At 39.7% G+C, this 27065-nt stretch overlaps 1 protein-coding gene across 2 annotated transcripts in view; it reads right to left on the reverse strand.

The window, feature by feature from the left end:
* The window catches only part of LOC106594745 (sodium/mannose cotransporter SLC5A10), a 516766-nt gene that overhangs the window by 137556 nt on the left and 352145 nt on the right, over window positions 1-27065 (reverse strand). For both annotated transcript variants that reach the window (XM_045690472.2, XM_045690471.2), the window contains exons 12-13: window positions 14279-14429; window positions 11916-12084 (exon numbers count right to left, since the gene is read on the reverse strand). In XM_045690472.2, coding sequence (XP_045546428.2) covers window positions 11916-12084; window positions 14279-14429 — 320 coding nt within the window. The remainder of the gene's footprint in view (window positions 1-11915; window positions 12085-14278; window positions 14430-27065) is intronic.

The following is a 27065-nucleotide window of genomic DNA, read 5'->3' on the forward strand; positions in this document are numbered from 1 at the left end:
TATAGAACCCTCTGATCACACCAGTATATAACCCTAACTATATAACGAACTATAGAACCCTCTGATCACACCAGTATATAACCCTAACTATATGACTATACTATAGAACCCTCTGATCACACCAGTATATAACCCTAACTATATAACTAACTATAGAACCCTCTGATCACACCAGTATATAACCCTAACTATATAACTAACTATAGAACCCTCTGATCACACCAGTATATAACCCTAACTATATAACTAACTATACTATAGAACCCTCTGATCAAACCAGTATATAACCCTAACTATATAACTAACTATACTATAGAACCCTCTGATCAAACCAGTATATAACCCTAACTATATAACTATACTATAGAACCCTCTGATCACACCAGTATATAATCCTAACTATATAACTATACTATAGAACCCTCTGATCAAACCAGTATATAACCATAACTATATAACTATACTATAGAACCATCTGATCACACCAGTATATAACCCTAACTATATAACTAACTGTAGAACCCTCTGATCACACAGTATATAACCCTAACTATATAACTAACTATACTATAGAACCCTCTGATCACACCAGTATATAACCCTAACTATATAACTAACTATAGAACCCTCAGATCACACAGTATATAACCCTAACTATATAACTAACTATACTATAGAACCCTCTGATCACACCAGTATATAACCCTAACTATATAACTAACTATAGAACCCTCTGATCACACCAGTATATAACCCTAACTATATAACTATACTATAGAACCCTCTGATCACACCAGTATATAACCCTAACTATATAACTAACTATACTATAGAACCCTCTGATCACACCAGTAAACAACCCTAACTATATGACTAACTATACTATGGAACCCTCTGATCACACCAGTATATAACCCTAACTATATAACTAACTATAGAACCCTCTGATCACACCAGTATATAACCCTAACTATATAACTAACTATACTATAGAACCCTCTGATCACCAGTATATAACCCTAACTATATAACTAACTATACTATAGAACCCTCTGATCACACCAGTATATAACCCTAACTTTATAACTATACTATAGAACCCTCTGATCACACCAGTATATAACCCTAACTATATAACTATACTATAGAACCCTCTGATCACACCAGTATATAACCCTAACTATATAACTATACTATAGAACCCTCTGATCACACCAGTATATAACCCTAACTATATAACTAACTATAGAACCCTCTGATCACACCAGTATATAACCCTAACTATATAACTAACTATAGAACCCTCTGATCACACCAGTATATAACCCTAACTATATAACTAACTATACTATAGAACCCTCTGATCAAACCAGTATATAACCCTAACTATATAACTAACTATACTATAGAACCCTCTGATCAAACCAGTATATAACCCTAACTATATAACTATACTATAGAACCCTCTGATCACACCAGTATATAATCCTAACTATATAACTATACTATAGAACCCTCTGATCAAACCAGTATATAACCATAACTATATAACTATACTATAGAACCATCTGATCACACCAGTATATAACCCTAACTATATAACTAACTGTAGAACCCTCTGATCACACAGTATATAACCCTAACTATATAACTAACTATACTATAGAACCCTCTGATCACACCAGTATATAACCCTAACTATATAACTAACTATAGAACCCTCAGATCACACAGTATATAACCCTAACTATATAACTAACTATAGAACCCTCTGATCACACCAGTATATAACCCTAACTATATAACTATACTATAGAACCCTCTTATCACACCAGTATATAACCCTAACTATATAATTAACTATACTATAGAACCCTCTGATCACACCAGTATATAACCCTAACTATATAACTAACTATACTATAGAACCCTCTGATCACCAGTATATAACCCTAACTATATAACTAACTATACTATAGAACCCTCTGATCACACCAGTATATAACCCTAACTATATAACTAACTATACTATAGAACCCTCTGATCACACCAGTATATAACCCTAACTGTATAACTATACTATAGAACCCTCTGATCACACCAGTATATAACCCTCACTATATAACTAACTATAGAACCCTCTGATCACACCAGTATATAACCATAACTATATTACTATACTATAGAACCCTCTGATCACACCAGTATATAACCCTAACTATATAACTATACTATAGAACCATCTGATCACACCAGTATATAACCCTAACTATATAACTATACTATAGAACCCTCTGATCACACCAGGTTATAACCCTAACTATATAACTATATTATAGAACCCTCTGATCACACCAGTATATAACCCTAACTATATAACTAACTATACTATAGAACCCTCTGATCACACCAGGTTATAACCCTAACTGTATAACTATACTATAGAACCCTCTGATCACACCAGTATATAATCCTAACTATATAACTATACTATAGAACCCTCTGATCAAACCAGTATATAACCATAACTATATAACTATACTATAGAACCATCTGATCACACCAGTATATAACCCTAACTATATAACTAACTGTAGAACCCTCTGATCACACAGTATATAACCCTAACTATATAACTAACTATACTATAGAACCCTCTGATCACACCAGTATATAACCCTAACTATATAACTAACTATAGAACCCTCTGATCACACCAGTATATAACCCTAACTATATAACTAACTATACTATAGAACCCTCTGATCACACCAGTATATAACCCTAACTATATAACTAACTATAGAACCCTCTGATCACACCAGTATATAACCCTAACTATATAACTATACTATAGAACCCTCTGATCACACCAGTATATAACCCTAACTATATAACTAACTATACTATAGAACCCTCTGATCACACCAGTAAACAACCCTAACTATATGACTAACTATACTATGGAACCCTCTGATCACACCAGTATATAACCCTAACTATATAACTAACTATAGAACCCTCTTATCACACCAGTATATAACCCTAACTATATAACTAACTATACTATAGAACACTCTGATCACCAGTATATAACCCTAACTATATAACTAACTATACTATAGAACCCTCTGATCACACCAGTATATAACCCTAACTTTATAACTATACTATAGAACCCTCTGATCACACCAGTATATAACCCTAACTATATAACGAACTATAGAACCCTCTGATCACACCAGTATATAACCCTAACTATATGACTATACTATAGAACCCTCTGATCACACCAGTATATAACCCTAACTATATAACTAACTATAGAACCCTCTGATCACACCAGTATATAACCCTAACTATATAACTAACTATAGAACCCTCTGATCACACCAGTATATAACCCTAACTATATAACTAACTATACTATAGAACCCTCTGATCAAACCAGTATATAACCCTAACTATATAACTAACTATACTATAGAACCCTCTGATCAAACCAGTATATAACCCTAACTATATAACTATACTATAGAACCCTCTGATCACACCAGTATATAATCCTAACTATATAACTATACTATAGAACCCTCTGATCAAACCAGTATATAACCATAACTATATAACTATACTATAGAACCATCTGATCACACCAGTATATAACCCTAACTATATAACTAACTCTAGAACCCTCTGATCACACAGTATATAACCCTAACTATATAACTAACTATACTATAGAACCCTCTGATCACACCAGTATATAACCCTAACTATATAACTAACTATAGAACCCTCAGATCACACAGTATATAACCCTAACTATATAACTAACTATACTATAGAACCCTCTGATCACACCAGTATATAACCCTAACTATATAACTAACTATAGAACCCTCTGATCACACCAGTATATAACCCTAACTATATAACTATACTATAGAACCCTCTTATCACACCAGTATATAACCCTAACTATATAATTAACTATACTATAGAACCCTCTGATCACACCAGTATATAACCCTAACTATATAACTAACTATACTATAGAACCCTCTGATCACCAGTATATAACCCTAACTATATAACTAACTATACTATAGAACCCTCTGATCACACCAGTATATAACCCTAACTATATAACTAACTATACTATAGAACCCTCTGATCACACCAGTATATAACCCTAACTGTATAACTATACTATAGAACCCTCTGATCACACCAGTATATAACCCTCACTATATAACTAACTATAGAACCCTCTGATCACACCAGTATATAACCATAACTATATTACTATACTATAGAACCCTCTGATCACACCAGTATATAACCCTAACTATATAACTATACTATAGAACCATCTGATCACACCAGTATATAACCCTAACTATATAACTATACTATAGAACCCTCTGATCACACCAGGTTATAACCCTAACTATATAACTATATTATAGAACCCTCTGATCACACCAGTATATAACCCTAACTATATAACTAACTATACTATAGAAACCTCTGATCACACCAGTACTTAACCCTAACTATATAACTAACTATACTATAGAACCCTCTGATCACACCAGTGTATAACCCTAACTATATGACTATACTATAGAACCCTTTGATCACACCAATATATAACCCTAACTATATAACTAACTATTCTATAGAACCCTCTGATCCCACCAGTATATAACCCTAACTATATAACTAACTATAGAACCCTCTGATCACAACAGTATATAACCCTAAATATATAACTAACTATATTATAGAACCCTAACTATATAACTAACTATACTATAGAACCCTCTGATCACACCAGTATATAACCCTAACTATATAACTAACTATACTATAGAACCCTCTTATCACACCAGTATAAAACCCTAACTATATAACTATACTATAGAACCCTCTGATAACACCAGTATATAACCCTAACTATATAACTAACTATACTATATAACCCTCTGATCACACCAGTATATAACCCTAACTATATAACTATACTATAGAACCCTCTGATCACACTAGTATATAATCCTAACTATATAACTAACTATACTATAGAACCCTCTGATCACACCAGTAAACAACCCTAACTATATGACTAACTATACTATGGAACCCTCTGATCACACCAGTATATAACCCTAACTATATAACTAACTATAGAACCCTCTTATCACACCAGTATATAACCCTAACTATATAACTAACTATACTATAGAACACTCTGATCACCAGTATATAACCCTAACTATATAACTAACTATACTATAGAACCCTCTGATCACACCAGTATATAACCCTAACTTTATAACTATACTATAGAACCCTCTGATCACACCAGTATATAACCCTAACTATATAACGAACTATAGAACCCTCTGATCACACCAGTATATAACCCTAACTATATGACTATACTATAGAACCCTCTGATCACACCAGTATATAACCCTAACTATATAACTATACTATAGAACCCTCTGATCACACCAGTATATAACCCTAACTATATAACTAACTATAGAACCCTCTGATCACACCAGTATATAACCCTAACTATATAACTAACTATACTATAGAACCCTCTGATCACACCAGTATATAACCCTAACTATATAACTAACTATACTATAGAACCCTCTGATCACACCAGTATATAACCCTAACTATATAACTATACTATAGAACCCTCTGATCACACCAGTATATAACCCTAACTATATAACTATACTATAGAACCCTCTGATCAAACCAGTATATAACCATAACTATATAACTATACTATAGAACCATCTGATCACACCAGTATATAACCCTAACTATATAACTAACTGTAGAACCCTCTGATCACACAGTATATAACCCTAACTATATAACTAACTATACTATAGAACCCTCTGATCACACCAGTATATAACCCTAACTATATAACTAACTATAGAACCCTCAGATCACACAGTATATAACCCTAACTATATAACTAACTATACTATAGAACCCTCTGATCACACCAGTATATAACCCTAACTATATAACTAACTATAGAACCCTCTGATCACACCAGTATATAACCCTAACTATATAACTATACTATAGAACCCTCTTATCACACCAGTATATAACCCTAACTATATAATTAACTATACTATAGAACCCTCTGATCACACCAGTATATAACCCTAACTATATAACTAACTATACTATAGAACCCTCTGATCACCAGTATATAACCCTAACTATATAACTAACTATACTATAGAACCCTCTGATCACACCAGTATATAACCCTAACTATATAACTAACTATACTATAGAACCCTCTGATCACACCAGTATATAACCCTAACTGTATAACTATACTATAGAACCCTCTGATCACACCAGTATATAACCCTCACTATATAACTAACTATAGAACCCTCTGATCACACCAGTATATAACCATAACTATATTACTATAATATAGAACCCTCTGATCACACCAGTATATAACCCTAACTATATAACTATACTATAGAACCATCTGATCACACCAGTATATAACCCTAACTATATAACTATACTATAGAACCCTCTGATCACACCAGGTTATAACCCTAACTATATAACTATATTATAGAACCCTCTGATCACACCAGTATATAACCCTAACTATATAACTAACTATACTATAGAACCCTCTGATCACACCAGGTTATAACCCTAACTGTATAACTATACTATAGAACCCTCTGATCACACCAGTATATAATCCTAACTATATAACTATACTATAGAACCCTCTGATCAAACCAGTATATAACCATAACTATATAACTATACTATAGAACCATCTGATCACACCAGTATATAACCCTAACTATATAACTAACTGTAGAACCCTCTGATCACACAGTATATAACCCTAACTATATAACTAACTATACTATAGAACCCTCTGATCACACCAGTATATAACCCTAACTATATAACTAACTATAGAACCCTCAGATCACACAGTATATAACCCTAACTATATAACTAACTATACTATAGAACCCTCTGATCACACCAGTATATAACCCTAACTATATAACTAACTATAGAACCCTCTGATCACACCAGTATATAACCCTAACTATATAACTATACTATAGAACCCTCTGATCACACCAGTATATAACCCTAACTATATAACTAACTATACTATAGAACCCTCTGATCACACCAGTAAACAACCCTAACTATATGACTAACTATACTATGGAACCCTCTGATCACACCAGTATATAACCCTAACTATATAACTAACTATAGAACCCTCTTATCACACCAGTATATAACCCTAACTATATAACTAACTATACTATAGAACACTCTGATCACCAGTATATAACCCTAACTATATAACTAACTATACTATAGAACCCTCTGATCACACCAGTATATAACCCTAACTTTATAACTATACTATAGAACCCTCTGATCACACCAGTATATAACCCTAACTATATAACGAACTATAGAACCCTCTGATCACACCAGTATATAACCCTAACTATATGACTATACTATAGAACCCTCTGATCACACCAGTATATAACCCTAACTATATAACTAACTATAGAACCCTCTGATCACACCAGTATATAACCCTAACTATATAACTAACTATAGAACCCTCTGATCACACCAGTATATAACCCTAACTATATAACTAACTATACTATAGAACCCTCTGATCAAACCAGTATATAACCCTAACTATATAACTAACTATACTATAGAACCCTCTGATCAAACCAGTATATAACCCTAACTATATAACTATACTATAGAACCCTCTGATCACACCAGTATATAATCCTAACTATATAACTATACTATAGAACCCTCTGATCAAACCAGTATATAACCATAACTATATAACTATACTATAGAACCATCTGATCACACCAGTATATAACCCTAACTATATAACTAACTCTAGAACCCTCTGATCACACAGTATATAACCCTAACTATATAACTAACTATACTATAGAACCCTCTGATCACACCAGTATATAACCCTAACTATATAACTAACTATAGAACCCTCAGATCACACAGTATATAACCCTAACTATATAACTAACTATACTATAGAACCCTCTGATCACACCAGTATATAACCCTAACTATATAACTAACTATAGAACCCTCTGATCACACCAGTATATAACCCTAACTATATAACTATACTATAGAACCCTCTTATCACACCAGTATATAACCCTAACTATATAATTAACTATACTATAGAACCCTCTGATCACACCAGTATATAACCCTAACTATATAACTAACTATACTATAGAACCCTCTGATCACCAGTATATAACCCTAACTATATAACTAACTATACTATAGAACCCTCTGATCACACCAGTATATAACCCTAACTATATAACTAACTATACTATAGAACCCTCTGATCACACCAGTATATAACCCTAACTGTATAACTATACTATAGAACCCTCTGATCACACCAGTATATAACCCTCACTATATAACTAACTATAGAACCCTCTGATCACACCAGTATATAACCATAACTATATTACTATACTATAGAACCCTCTGATCACACCAGTATATAACCCTAACTATATAACTATACTATAGAACCATCTGATCACACCAGTATATAACCCTAACTATATAACTATACTATAGAACCCTCTGATCACACCAGGTTATAACCCTAACTATATAACTATATTATAGAACCCTCTGATCACACCAGTATATAACCCTAACTATATAACTAACTATACTATAGAAACCTCTGATCACACCAGTACTTAACCCTAACTATATAACTAACTATACTATAGAACCCTCTGATCACACCAGTGTATAACCCTAACTATATGACTATACTATAGAACCCTTTGATCACACCAATATATAACCCTAACTATATAACTAACTATTCTATAGAACCCTCTGATCCCACCAGTATATAACCCTAACTATATAACTAACTATAGAACCCTCTGATCACAACAGTATATAACCCTAAATATATAACTAACTATATTATAGAACCCTAACTATATAACTAACTATACTATAGAACCCTCTGATCACACCAGTATATAACCCTAACTATATAACTAACTATACTATAGAACCCTCTTATCACACCAGTATAAAACCCTAACTATATAACTATACTATAGAACCCTCTGATAACACCAGTATATAACCCTAACTATATAACTAACTATACTATATAACCCTCTGATCACACCAGTATATAACCCTAACTATATAACTATACTATAGAACCCTCTGATCACACTAGTATATAATCCTAACTATATAACTATACTATAGAACCCTCTGATCACACCAGTATATAACCCTAACTATATGACTAACTATACTATAGAACCCTCTGATCACACCAGTATATAACCCTAACTATATAACTAACTATAGAACCCTCTTATCACACCAGTATATAACCCTAACTATATAACTAACTATACTATAGAACCCTCTGATCACACCAGTATATAACCCTAACTATATAACTAACTATACTATAGAAACCTCTGATCACACCAGTACTTAACCCTAACTATATAACTAACTATACTATAGAACCCTCTGATCACACCAGTATATAACCCTAACTTTATAACTATACTATAGAACCCTCTGATCACCAGTATATAACCCTAACTATATAACTAACTATAGAACCCTCTGATCACACCAGTATATAACCCTAACTATATGACTATACTATAGAACCCTCTGATCACACCAGCATATAACCCTAACTATATAACTATACTATAGACCATCTGATCACACCAGTATATAACCCTAACTTTATAACTATACTATAGAACCCTCTGATCACACCAGGTTATAACCCTAACTATATAACTATATTATAGAACCCTCTGATCACACCAGTATATAACACTAACTATATAACTAACTATACTATAGAACCCTCTGATCACACCAGTATATAACCCTAACGATATAACTAACTATAGAACCCTCTGATCACACAGTATATAACCCTAACTATATAACTAACTATACTATAGAACCCTCTGATCACACCAGTATATAACCCTAACTATATAACTAACTATACTATAGAACCCTCTGATCACCAGTATATAACCCTAACTATATAACTAACTATAGAACCCTCTGATCACACAGTATATAACCCTAACTATATAACTAACTATACTATAGAACCCTCTGATCACACCAGTATATAACCCTAACTATATAACTAACTATACTATAGAACCCTCTGATCACCAGTATATAACCCTAACTATATAACTAACTATAGAACCCTCTGATCACACCAGTATATAACCCTAACTTTATAACTATACTATAGAACCCTCTGATCACACCAGTATATAACCCTAACTATATAACTATACTATAGAACCATCTAATCACACCAGTATATAACCCTAACTATATAACTATACTATAGAACCCTCTGATCACACCAGGTTATAACCCTAACTATATAACTATACTATAGAACCCTCTGATCACACCAGTATATAACTCTAACTATATAACTAACTATACTATAGAACCCTCTGATCACACCAGTATATAACCCTAACTATATAACTAACTATACTATAGAACCCTCTGATCACACCAGTATATAACCCTAACTATATAACTAACTATAGAACCCTCTGATCACACCAGTATATAACCCTAACTATATAACTAACTATACTATAGAACCCTCTGATCACACCAGTATATAACCCTAACTATATAACTAACTATACTATAGAACCCTCTGATCACACCAGTATATAACCCTAACTATATAACTAACTATACTATAGAACCCTCTGATCACCAGTATATAACCCTAACTATATAACTAACTATAGAACCCTCTGATCACACCAGTATATAACCCTAACTTTATAACTATACTATAGAACCCTCTGATCACACCAGTATATAACCCTAACTATATAACTATACTATAGAACCATCTAATCACACCAGTATATAACCCTAACTATATAACTATACTATAGAACCCTCTGATCACACCAGGTTATAACCCTAACTATATAACTATACTATAGAACCCTCTGATCACACCAGTATATAACTCTAACTATATAACTAACTATACTATAGAACCCTCTGATCACACCAGTATATAACCCTAACTATATAACTAACTATACTATAGAACCCTCTGATCACACCAGTATATAACCCTAACTATATAACTAACTATAGAACCCTCTGATCACACCAGTATATAACTCTAACTATATAACTAACTATACTATAGAACCCTCTGATCACACCAGTATATAACCCTAACTATATAACTAACTATACTATAGAACCCTCTGATCACACCAGTATATAACCCTAACTATATAACTAACTATACTATAGAACCATCTGATCACACCAGTATATAACCCTAACTATATAACTATACTATAGAACCCTCTGATCACACCAGGTTATAACCCTAACTATATAACTATATTATAGAACCCTCTAATCACACCAGTATATAACACTAATTATATAACTAACTATACTATAGAACCCTCTGATCACACCAGTATATAACCCTAACTATATAACTATACTATAGAACCCTCTGATCACACCAGTAAACAACCCTAACTATATGACTAACTATACTATAGAACCCTCTGATCACACCAGTATATAACCCTGACTATATAACTAACTATAGAACCCTCTTATCAAACCAGTATATAACCCTAACTATAACTATACTATAGAACCCAGAGTCATGGGTTCGTTTCCCGACTGTCATTTTTGACTAAAGTGTTTGTTACCTGCTCGTTGGTTCTGGTCCAGAAGATAGCCAATGAGAAGACAGCGGTAACGGGTGGAGCCAGGTAACTGGTCACCGATTGGATGTAAACGTAGAGCTGTCCGCTATTGGCCGACTGCAGGATTGGAATCCACACCACGCTTATCACCACCAGAATCACTGTTACTATCCTACACACACACACACACACACCATACACACACACACACACCCCCCCCCCCCACACACACACACACACACACACACACACACACACACACACACACACACACACACACACACACATCCATACACACACACACACACACACACACACACACACACACACACACACACACACACACACACACACACACACACACACACACACACACACACACACAGTGGAGATTTAGGAACCAAATACAATGACATCATCTCTTTAAGTATAGAACCAGTGTCTAACCAGCCGACCAATAGCAGCTGTTCCTGTGTGAGTGACTGACCTGCTGACCAATAGACTGACCTGCTGACCAATAGACTGACCTGCTGACCAATAGACTGACCTGCCGACCCATAGACTGACCTGCTGACCAATAGACTGACCTGCTGACCAATAGACTGACCTGCTGACCAATAGACTGACCAGCCGACCAATAGCAGATGTTCCTGTGTGAGTGACTGACCTGCTGACCAATAGACTGACCTGCTGACCAATAGACTGACCTGCCGACCCATAGACTGACCTGCTGACCAATAGACTGACCTGCTGACCAATAGACTGACCTGCCGACCAATAGCAGCTGTTCCTGTGTGAGTGACTGACCTGCTGACCAATAGACTGACCTGCTGACCAATAGACTGACCTGCTGACCAATAGACTGACCTGCCGTCCAATAGACTGACCTGCTGACCAATAGACTGACCTGCTGACCAATAGCAGCTGTTCCTGTATGAGTGACTGACCTGCTGACCAATAGACTGACCTGCCGACCAATAGACTGACCTGCCGACCAATAGACTGACCAGCTGACCAATAGCAGCTGTTCCTGTGGGTAACTGACCTGCCGACCAATAGACTGACCTGCTGACAAATAGACTGACCTGCCGACCAATAGACTGACCTGCTGAACAATAGACTGACCTGCCGACCAATAGACTGACCTGCCGACCAATAGACTGACCTGCCGACCAATAGACTGACCTGCCGACGAATAGCAGCCGTCCCTGTGTGAGTGACAGACCTGCCGACCAAAAAACTGACCTGCTAACCAATAGCAGCCGTTCCTGTGTGAGTGACTGACCTGCCGACCAATAGCAGCTGTTCCTGTGTGAGTGACTGACCTGCCGACCAATAGCAGCTGTTCCTGTGTGAGTGACTGACCTGCCGACCAATAGACTGACCTGCTGACCAATAGCAGCTGTTCCTGTGTGAGTGACTGACCTGCCGACCAATAGACTGACCTGCCGACCAATAGCAGCTGTTCCTGTGTGAGTGACTGACCTGCCGACCAATAGCAGCTCTTCCTTTGTGAGTGACTGACCTGCCGACCAACAGACTGACCTGCTGACCAATAGACTGACCTGCTGACCAATAGCAGCTGTTCCTGTATGAGTGACTGACCTGCCGACCAATAGACTGACCTGCCGACCAATAGACTGACCTGCCGACCAATAGACTGACCTGCTGACCAATAGCAGCTGTTCCTGTGGGTGACTGACCTGCCGACCAATAGACTGACCTGCTGACCAATAGACTGACCTGCTGACCAATAGACTGACCTGCTGACCAATAGACTGACCTGCCGATGAATAGCAGCCGTCCCTGTGTGAGTGACAGACCTGCCGACCAAAAGACTGACCTGCCAACCAACAGCAGCCGTTCCTGTGTGAGTGACTGACCTGCCGACCAATAGCAGCTGTTCCTGTGTGAGTGACTGACCTGCCGACCAATAGCAGCTGTTCCTGTGTGAGTGACTGACCTGCCGACCAATAGCAGCCGTTCCTGTGTGAGTGACTGACCTGCTGACCAATAGACTGACCTGCCGACCAATAGACTGACCTGCCGACCAATAGACTGACCTGCTGACCAATAGCAGCTGTTCCTGTGTGAGTGACTGACCTGCTGACCAATAGCAGCCGTTCCTGTGTGAGTGACTGACCTGCCGACCAATAGACTGACCTGCTGACCAATAGCAGCTGTTTCTGTGTGAGTGACTGACCTGCCGACCAATAGACTGACCTGCCGACGAATAGCAGCTGTTCCTGTGTGAGTGACTGACCTGCCGACCAATAGACTGACCTGCTGACCAATAGCAGCCGTTCCAGCGTGAGTGACTGACCTGCCGACCAATAGCAGCAGCCATCCCAGCGTGAGTGACTGACCTGCCGACCAATAGCAGCTCCCGTTCCGAGGCGTAGGCGCGGTACTTCTTCCAGATGTCCATGGTGAAGAGCGTGGAGGACGAGTTGAAGATGGAGGTCAACGATGACATCAGAGCCGCCATCATCACTGCTATCATCAGCCCCCGCAGACCTACACACACACACCACACGCACGCACGCACGCACGCACGCACGCACACACGCACACACACGCACGCACGCACACGCACACGCACACACGCACACACACGGAAGAGCGTTGGATTCCGTTGACAAATTTCTACTTATTTTGGGAACGTCCTTATTTCCTTATAAAAGGGACGGCTTGCACCCGAACAGGAATATCCAATAGGTACTACGGGAATTATGGGATGTCAGTCTCTTCCTGCAAACAGGAACTGACCCTGACTGACTCGTTTTAATCCGCGTCCTCATTCAAGGCATCGGACTAATGGTTCAGTTCTAGTCTATCAGGAGGCTATTCCAGTTCAGGCCAACCTCACGGTATTGTCTATTCCAGTTCAAGCCAACCTCATGGTATTGTCTATTCCAATTCAAGCCAACCCCAACGGTATTGTCTATTCCAGTTCAAGCCAAACCCACGATATTGGCTATTCCATTTCAAGCCGACCCCACGGTATTGTCTATTCCAGTTCAAGCCAACCCCATGGTATTGTCTACTCCAGTTCAAGCCAACCCCATGGTATTGTCTATTCCAGTTCAAGCCAACCCCATGGTATTGTCTATTCCAGTTCAAGCCAACCCCACGGTATTGGCTATTCTAGTTCAAGCCAACCCCAGGGTATTGTCTATTCCAGTTCAAGCCAACCCCACGGTATTGTCTATTCCAGTTCAAGCCAACCCCACGGTATTGTCTATTCCACTTCAAGCCAACCCACAGTATTGTCTATTCCAGTTCAAGCCAACCCCAGGGTATTGTCTATTCCAGTTCAGGCCAACCTCATGGTATTGTCTATTCCAGTTCAAGCCAACCCCATGGTATTGTCTATTCGTGTTCAAGCCAACCCCGTGGTATTGTCTATTCCAGTTCAAGCCAACCCCATGGTATTGTCTATTCCAGTTCAAGCCGACCCCATGGTATTGTCTATTCCAGTTCAAGCAAACCACACGGTATTGTATATTCCAGTTCAAGCCAACCCCACGGTATTGTCTATTCCAATTTAAGCCAACCCCATTGTATTGTCTATTCCAGTTCAAGCCAACCCCATGGTATTGTCTATTCCAGTTCAAGCCAACCCCACGGTATTGTCTATTCCAGTTCAAGCCAACCTCACGGTATTGTCTATTCCAGTTGAAGCCGACCTCACGGTATTGTCTATTCCAGTTCAAGCCAACCCCACGGTATTGTCTAATCCAGTTCAAGCCAACCCCATGGTATTGTCTATTCCAGTTCAAGCCAACCCCACGGTATTGTCTATTCCAGTTCAAGCCAACCTCATGGTATTCACCACCTCTGTCCCTAAATGTCTAGTCCTAAATGTTTCTGTGTCCATCACCACCTCTGATTCACTTGATTCACTTCTAACTGCAGTATAAAACCATAGGATCTGATTCACTTCTAACTGCAGTGTAAAACCATAGGAGCTGATTCACTTCTAACTGCAGTATAAAACCATAGGAGCTGATTCACTTCTAACTGCAGTATAAAACCATAGGAGCTGATTCACTTGATTCCCTTCTAACTGCAGTATAAAACCATAGGAGCTGATTCACTTGATTCCCTTCTAACTGCAGTATAAAACCATAGGAGCTGATTCACTTGATTCACTTCTAACTGCAGTGTCAAACCATAGGAGCTGATTCACTTCTAACTGTAGTATAAAACCATAGGATCTGATTCACTTGATTCACTTCTAACTGCAGTATACAACCATAGGAGCTGATTCACTTCTAACTGCAGTATAAAACCATAGGAACTGATTCATTTGATTCACTTCTAACTGCAGAATAAAACCATAGGAGCTGATTCACTTGATTCACTTCTAACTACAGTATAAAACCATAGGAGCTGATTCACTTGATTCACTTCTAACTGAAGAATAAAACCATAGGAGCTGATTCACTTGATTCACTTCTAAATGCAGTATAAAACCATAGGAGCTGATTCACTTGATTCCCTTCTAACTGCAGTATAAAACCATAGGAGCTGATTCACTTGATTCACTTCTAACTGCAGTATAAAGCCATAGGAGCTGATTCACTTGATTCCCTTCTAACTGCAGTATAAAACCATAGGAGCTGATTCACTTGATTCCTTCTAACTGCAGTATAAAACCACAGGAGCTGATTCACTTGATTCCTTCTAACTGCAGTATAAAACCATAGGAGCTGATTCACTTCTAACTGCAGTATAAAACCATAGGAGCTGATTCACTTCTAACTGCAGTATAAAACCATAGGATCTGATTCACTCGATTCACTTCTAACTGCAGTATAAAACCATAGGAGCTGATTCACTCGATTCACTTCTAACTGCAGTATAAAACCATAGGAGCTGATTCACTTGATTCACTTCTAACTGCAGTATAAAACCATAGGAGCTGATTCACTTGATTCACCTCTAACTGCAGTATAAAACCATAGGAGTTGATTCACTTGATTCCCTTCTAACTGCAGTATAAAACCATAGGAGCTGATTCACTTGATTCACTTCTAACTGCAGCATACAACCATAGGAGCTGATTCACTTGTTTCACTTCTAACTGCAGTATAAAACCATAGGAGCTGATTCACTTCTAACTGCAGTATGAAACAATAGGAGCTGATTGATGACATTCTACACCACCCAGAGATATGAAGGATACATTCTACACCACCCAGAGATATGACGGATACATTCTACACCACCCAGAGACATGACGGATACATTCTGCACCACCCAGAGACATGACGGATACATTCTACACCACCCAGAGACATTCTACACCTCCCAGAGATATGAAGGACACATTCTACACCACCCAGAGACATGACAAAAACATTCAACACCACCCAGAGACATGACGGATACATTCTACACCACCCAGAGACATGACGGATAGATTCTACACCACCCAGAGACATTCTACACCACCCAGAGATATGACGGATACATTCTACACCACCCAGAGATATGAAGGATACACTCTACACCACCCAGAGACATTCTACACCAATAAGAGATATGAAGGATACATTCTACACCACCCAGAGACATTTTACACCACCCAGAGACATGAAGGAGACATTCTCCACCACCCAGAGACATGACGGAAACATTCTACACCACCCAGAGACATGAAGGATACATTCTACACAAACCAGAGATATCAAGGATATATTCTCCACCACCCAGATATATGAAGGATACATTCTACACCACCCAAAGACATGACGGATACATTCTACACCACCGAGTGATATGAAGGATACATTCTACACCACCCAGAGACATTCTACACCACCCAGAGATATGAAGGATACATTTTACACCAGCCAGAGACATGACGGATACTTTCTACACCACCCAGAGACATTCAACACCACCCAGAGATATGAAGGATACATTCTACACCACCCAGAGACATGACGGATACATTCTACACCACCAAGAGATATGAAGAATACATTCTACACCACCCAGAGACATGACTGATACATTCAACACCACCCAGAGACATTCAACACCACCCAGAGATATGAAGGATACATTCTACTCCACCCAGAGACATTCTACACCACCCGGAGACATTCTACACCACCCAGAGATATTAAGGAGACATTCTACACCATCCACAGACATGACGGATACATTCTACACCACGCAGCGATATGACGGATACATTCTACACCACCCAGAGATATGAAGGACACATTCTACACGATCCAGAGATATGAAGGATACATTCCACACCATCCAGAGACATGACGAATACATTCTACACCACCCAGAGACATTTTACACCACCCAGAGACATGACGGATACATTCTACACCACCCAGAGATATGACGGATACATTCAACACCACCCAGAGACATGACGGATACATTCTACACCACCCAGAGATATGAAGGATACATTCTACACCACCCAGAGACATGAAGGATACATTCTACACCACCCAGAGATATGAAGTATACATTCTATACCTCCCAGAGATATGAAGGATACATTATACACCCCCTATAGATATGAAGCATACATTCTACACCACCCAGAGACATGATGGATACATTCTACACCTTCCGGAGACACCTGAAACCCCACCTCTTTAAGGAATACCTAGGATAGGATAAAGTAATCCTTCTAACCCCCCCCCCCCCCCTTAAAAGATTTAGATGCACTATTGTAAAGTGGTTGTTCCACTGGATATCATAAGGTGAATGCACCAATTTGTAAGTCGCTCTGGATAAGAGAAGTCTGCTAAATGACTTAAATGTAAATGTAAATGTAAAACCATAGGAGCTGATTCACTTGATTCACTTCTAACAACAGTTTAAAACCATAGGAGCTGATTCACTTGATTCACTTCTAACTGCAGTATAAACCATAGGAGCTGATTCACTTGATTCACTTCTAACAACAGTTTAAAACCATAGGAGCTGATTCACTTGATTCACTTCTAACTGCAGTATAAAACCATAGGAGCTGATTCACTTGATTCACCTCTAACTGCAGTATAAAACCATAGGAGTTGATTCACTTGATTCCCTTCTAACTGCAGTATAAAACTATAGGAGCTGATTCACTTGATTCACTTATATCTGAAGTATAAAACCATAGGAGCTGAATCACTTGATTCACTTCTAACTGCATTATAAAACCATAGGAGCTGATTCACTTCTAACTGTTGTATAAAACCATAGGATCTGATACACTTGATTCACTTCTAACTGCAGTATACAACCATAGGAGCTGATTCACTTCTAACTGCAGTATAAACAATAGGAACTGTTTCATTTGATTCACTTCTAACTGCATAATAAAACCATAGCAGCTGATTCACTTGATTCACTTCTAACTGCAGTATAAAACCAGAGGAGCTGATTCACTTGATTCACTTCTAACTGCAGAATAAAACGATAGGAGCTGATTCACCTGATTCACTTCTAACTGCTGTATAAAACCATAGATGATTCACTAGATTCAATTCTAACTGCAGTATAAAACCAGAGGAGCTGATTCACTTCTAACTGCATTGTAAAACCATAGGAACTGATTCCCTTGATTCCTTCTAACTACAGTATAAAACCATAGGAGCTGATTCACTTCTAACTCTAGAATAAAACCATAGGAGCTCATTCACTTGATTCACTTCTAACTGCAGTATAAAACCATAGGAGCTGATTCACTTCATTCACTTCTAACTGCAGTATAGAACCATAGTAGCTGATTCACTTGATTCACTTCTAACTGAATCAAGTGAAGGAGATATGAAGGATTACATTCTATACCTCCCAGAGATATGAAGGATACATTATACACCCCTATAGATATGAAGCATACATCTGGCTACACCAGCCCAGAGACATTCTACACCTCCCAGAGATATGACGGATACATTCTACACCACACAAGACATGAAGGAGACATTCTCCACCACCCAGTCTAACTGCAGTATGAAACAATAGGAGCTGATTGATGACATTCTACACCACCCAGAGATATGAAGGATACATTCTACACCACCCAGAGATATGACGGATACATTCTACACCACCCAGAGACATGACGGATACATTCTGCACCACCCAGAGACATGACGGATACATTCTACACCACCCAGAGACATTCTACACCTCCCAGAAATATGAAGGACACATTCTACACCACCCAGAGACATGACAAAAACATTCAACACCACCCAGAGACATGAAGGATACATTCTACACCACCCAGAGACATTCAACACCACCCTGAGATATGAAGGATACATTCTACACCACCCAGAGACATGACGGATACATTCTACACCACCCAGAGACATGACGGACACATTCTATACCACCCAGAGACATGAAGCATACATTCAACACCACCCAGAGACATGAAGGATACATTCTACACCACCCAGAGACATTCTACACCTCCCAGATATATGAAGGATACATTCTACACCACCCAGAGACATTCTACACCACCCAGAGACATGACGGATACATTCTACACGACCCAGAGATATGAAGGATACTTTTTACACCACCCAGAGATATGAAGGATACATTCTACACCACCTAGAGATATGAAGGATACATTCTACACCACCCAGAGACATGAAGGATACATTCTACACCACCCAGAGACATTCTACACCACCCAGAGATATGACGGATACATTCTACACCACCCAGAGACATGAAGGATACATTTTACACCACCCAGAGATATGAAGGATACATTCTACACCAACCAGAGACATGACTGATACATTCAACACCACCCAGAGACATTCAACACCACCCAGAGATATGAAGGATTCATTCTACTCCACCCAGAGACATTCTACACCACCCAGAGACATTCTACACCACCCAGAGATATTAAGGAGACATTCTACAACACCCAGAGACATGACGGATACATTCTACACCACCCAGAGATATGAAGGACACATTCTACACGACCCAGAGATATGAAGGATACATTCCACACCACCCAGAGATATGAAGGATACATTCTATACCACCCAGAGATATGAAGGATACATTCTACACCCCCCAGAGATATGAAGCATACATTCTACACCACCCAGAGACATGATGGATACATTCTACACCACCCAGAGACATGAAGGATACATTCTACAACACCCAGAGATATGAAGGATACAATCTACACCACCCAGAGATATGAAGGATACATTCTACAACACCCAGAGATATGAAGGATACATTCTACACCACCCAGAGACATGACGGATACATTCTACACCACCCAGAGACATTCTACACCACCCAGAGATATGACGGATACATTCTACACCACCCAGAGATATGAAGGATACATTCTACACCACCCATAGACATTCTACACCAATAAGAGATATGAAGGATACATTCTACACCACCCAGAGACATTTTACACCACCCAGAGACATTCTACACCACCCAGAGACATGAAGGAGACATTCTCCACCACCCAGAGATATGAAGGATACATTATACACCCCCTATAGATATGAAGCATACATTCTACACCACCCAGAGACATGACGGATACATTCTACACCACCCAGAGACATGAAGGATACATTCTACACCACCCAGAGATATGAAGGATACAATCTACACCACCCAGAGATATGAAGGATACATTCTACTACACCCAGAGATATGAAGGACACATTCTACACCACCCAGAGACATGAAGGATACATTATACACCACCCAGAGACATTCTACACCACCCAGAGATATGACGGATACATTCTACACCACCCAAAGACATGAAGGAGACATTCTCCACCACCCAGAGACATGACGGATACATTCTACACCACCCAGAGACATGAAGGATACATTCTACACCACCCAGAGATATGAAGGATACATTCTACACCACCCAGAGACATGACGGATACATTCTACACCACCCAGAGACATGACGGATAGATTCTACACCACCCAGAGACATTCTACACCAATAAGAGATATGAAGGATACATTCTACACCACCCAGAGACATTCTACACCACCCAGAGACATTCTACACCACCCAGAGACATGAAGGAGACATTCTTCACCACCCAGAGACATGACGGAAACATTCTACACCACTCAGAGACATTCTACACCACCCAGAGACATTCTACACCACCCAGAGACATGAAGGAGACATTCTCCACCACCCAGAGACATGACGGAAACATTCTACACCAACCAGAGATATCAAGGATATATTCTCCACCACCCAGATATATGAAGGATACATTCTACACCACCCAAAGACATGACGGATACATTCTACACCACCCAGAGATATGAAGGATACATTCTACACCACCCAGAGACATGACGGATACATTCTTCACCACCCAGAGACATGAAGGATACATTCTACACCACCCAGAGATATGAAGGATACTTTCTACACCACCCAGAAACAATCTACACCACCCAGAGACATGACGGATACATTCTACACCACCCAGAGATATTCTACACCACCCAGAGACATTCTATACCACCGAGAGACATGAAGGATACATTTTACACCACCCAGAGATATGAAGGATACATTCTACACCACCCAGAGACATGAAGGAGACATTCTCCACCAACCAGAGACATGACGGAAACATTCTACACCACCCAGAGACATGAAGGATACATTCTACACCACCCAGAGATATCAAGGATATATTCTACTACCACCCAGAGACATGAAGGATACATTCTACACCACCCAAAGACATGACGGATACATTCTACACCACCCAGAGATATGAAGGATACATTCTACACCACCCAGAGACATGACGGATACATTCTACACCACCCAGAGATATTCTACAACGCCCAGAGACATTCTACACCACCCAAAGATATGAAGGATACATTCTACACCACCCAGAGACATGACGGATACATTCTACACCACCCAGAGGTATGAAGGATACATTCTACACCACCCAGAGATATGAAGGATACATTCTACACCACCCAGAGACATGACGGATACATTCTACACCACCAAGAGATATGAAGGATACATTCTACACCACCCATAGACATTCTACACCAATAAGAGATATGAAGGATACATTCTACACCACCCAGAGACATTTTACACCACCCAGAGACATTCTACACCACCCAGAGACATGAAGGAGACATTCTCCACCACCCAGAGATATGAAGGATACATTATACACCCCCTATAGATATGAAGCATACATTCTACACCACCCAGAGACATGACGGATACATTCTACACCACCCAGAGACATGAAGGATACATTCTACACCACCCAGAGATATGAAGGATACATTCTACACCACCCAGAGATATGAAGGATACATTCTACACCACCCAGAGATATGAAGGATACATTCTACACCACCCAGAGACATGAAGGATACATTATACACCACCCAGAGACATTCTACACCACCCAGAGATATGACGGATACATTCTACACCACCCAAAGACATGAAGGAGACATTCTCCACCACCCAGAGACATGACGGATACATTCTACACCACCCAGAGACATGAAGGATACATTCTACACCACCCAGAGATATGAAGGATACATTCTACACCACCCAGAGACATGACGGATACATTCTACACCACCCAGAGACATGACGGATAGATTATACACCACCCAGAGACATTCTATACCAATAAGAGATATGAAGGATACATTCTACACCACCCAGAGACATTCTACACCACCCAGAGACATTCTACACCACCCAGAGACATGAAGGAGACATTCTTCACCACCCAGAGACATGACGGAAACATTCTACACCACTCAGAGACATTCTACACCACCCAGAGACATTCTACACCACCCAGAGACATGAAGGAGACATTCTCCACCACCCAGAGACATGACGGAAACATTCTACACCAACCAGAGATATCAAGGATATATTCTCCACCACCCAGATATATGAAGGATACATTCTACACCACCCAGAGACATGAAGGATACATTCTACACCACCCAGAGATATGAAGGATACATTCTACACCACCCAGAGATATGAAGGATACATTCTACACCACCCAGAGATATGAAGGATACATTCTACACCACCCAGAAATATGAAAGATACATTCTACACCACCCAGAGACATGACGGATACATTCTAAACCACCCAGAGACATTAAGGATACATTCTACACCACCCAGAGATATGAAGGATACATTCTACACCACCCAGAGACATGACACATACATTCTACACCACCCAGAGACATTCTACACCACCCAGAGACATGAAGGATACATTCTACACCACCCAGAGACATGAAGGATACATTCTACACCACCCAGAGACATTCTACACCACCCAGAGATATGAAGGATACATTCTACACCACCCAGAGACATGACAGGATACATTCTACACCACCCAGAGACATTCTACACCACCCAGAGACATGAAGGATACATTCTACACCACCCAGAAATATGAAGGATACATTCTACACCACCCAGAGACATGAAGGAGACATTCTACACCACCCAGAGACATGAAGGATACATTCTACACCACCCAGAGATATGACGGATACATTCTACACCACCCAGAGACATGAAGGATACATTCTACACCACCCAGAGACATGACGGATACATTCTACACCACCCAGTGATATGAAGGATACATTCTACACCACCCAGAGATATGAAGGATACATTCTACACCACGCAGAGACATGAAGGATACATTCTACACCACCCAGAGACATGACGGATACATTCAACACCACCCAGAGACATGAAGGATACATTCTACACCACCCAGAGATATGAAGGATAAATTATACACCACCCAGAGATATGAATGAGACATTCTACACCACCCAGAGATATGAAGGAGACATTCTACACCACCCAGAGACATGACGGATACATTCTACACCACCCAGAGATATGACGGATACATTCTACACCACCCAGAGATATGACAGATACATTCTACACCACCCAGAGACATGAAGGATACATTCTACACCACCCAGAGACATGAAGGAGACATTCTACACCACCCAGAGATATGACAGATACATTCTACACCACCCTGAGACATGAAAGATATATTCTACACCACCCAGAGACATGAAGGAGACATTCTCCACCACCCAGAGACATGACGGATACATTCTACACCACCCAGAGACATGAAGGATACATTCTACACCACCCAGAGACATGAAGGAGACATTCTACACCACCAAGAGATATGAAGGATACATTCTACACCACCCAGAGACATGACGGACACATTCTACACCACCCAGAGATATGACGGATACATTCTACACCAGCCAGAGACATGACTGATACATTCTACACCAGCCAGAGATATGAAGGATACATTCTACACCACGCAGAGAAATGACGGATACATTCTACACCACCCAGAGACATGACGGATACATTCTGAACCACCCAGAGATATGAAGGATACATTCTACACCACCCAGAGACATTCTACACCACCCAGAGATATGAAGGATACATTCTACACCACCCAGAGACATGACGGATACATTCTACAACACCCAGAGACATTCTACACCACCCAGAGACATGAAGGTTACATTCTACACCACCCAGAAATATGAAGGATAAATTATAATCCACCCAGAGATATGAAGGAGACATTCTACACCACCCAGAGATATGAAGGAGACATTCTACACCACCCAGAGACATGACGGACACATTCTACACCACCCAGAGATATGACGGATACATTCTACACCACCCAGAGATATGACAGATACATTCTACACCACCCAGAGACATGAAGGATATATTCTACACCACCCAGAGACATGAAGGAGACATTCTACACCACCCAGCGATATGAAGGAGACATTCTCCACCACCCAGAGACATGACGGATACATTCTACACCACCCAGAGATATGACGGATACATTCTACACCACCCAGAGATATGACAGATACATTCTACACCACCCAGAGACATGAAGGATATATTCTACACCACCCAGAGACATGAAGGAGACATTCTACACCACCCAGCGATATGAAGGAGACATTCTCCACCACCCAGAGACATGACGGATACATTCTACACCACCCAGAGACATGACGGATACATTCTGAACCACCCAGAGATATGAAGGATACATTCTACACCACCCAGAGACATTCTACACCACCCAGAGATATGAAGGAGACATTCTACACCACCCAGCGATATGAAGGAGACATTCTACACCACCCAGAGACATGACGGATACATTCTACACCACCTAGAGATATGACGGATACATTCTACACCAGCCAGAGACATGACTTATACATTCTACACCACCCAGAGATATGAAGGTTACATTCTACACCACCCAGAGAAATGACGGATACATTCTACACCACCCAGAGACATGACAGAGACATTCTACACCACCCAGAGTTATGACGGATACATTCTACACCACCCAGAGATATGACAGATACATTCTACACCACCCAGAGACATGAAGGATACATTCTATACCACCCAGAGACATGAAGGAGACATTCTACACCACCCAGAGATATGACAGATATATTCTACACCACCCTGAGACATGAAGGATATATTCTACACCACCCAGCTATATGAAGGAGACATTCTACACAACCCAGAGATATGACGGATACATTCTAAACCACCCAGAGACATGAAGGATACATTCTACACCACCCAGAGATATGAAGGATATATTCTACACCACCCAGAGACATGACACATACATTCTACACCACCCAGAGACATTCTACACCACCCAGAGACATGAAGGATACATTCTCCACCACCCAGAGACATTAAGGATACATTCTACACCACCCAGAGACATTCTACACCACCCAGAGATATGAAGGATACATTCTACACCACCCAGAGACATGACAGATACATTCTACACCACCCAGAGACATTCTACACCACCCAGAGACATGAAGGATACATTCTACACCACCCAGAAATATGAAGGATACATTCGGCACCACCCAGAGACATGAAGGAGACATTCTACACCACCCAGAGATATGAAGGATACATTCTACACATCCCAGAGATATGAC

The sequence above is a fragment of the Salmo salar genome, chromosome 12, assembly GCF_965601325.2.
Source record: "Salmo salar chromosome 12, fSalSal1, whole genome shotgun sequence".
In the NCBI taxonomy this organism is placed as follows: domain Eukaryota; kingdom Metazoa; phylum Chordata; class Actinopteri; order Salmoniformes; family Salmonidae; genus Salmo; species Salmo salar.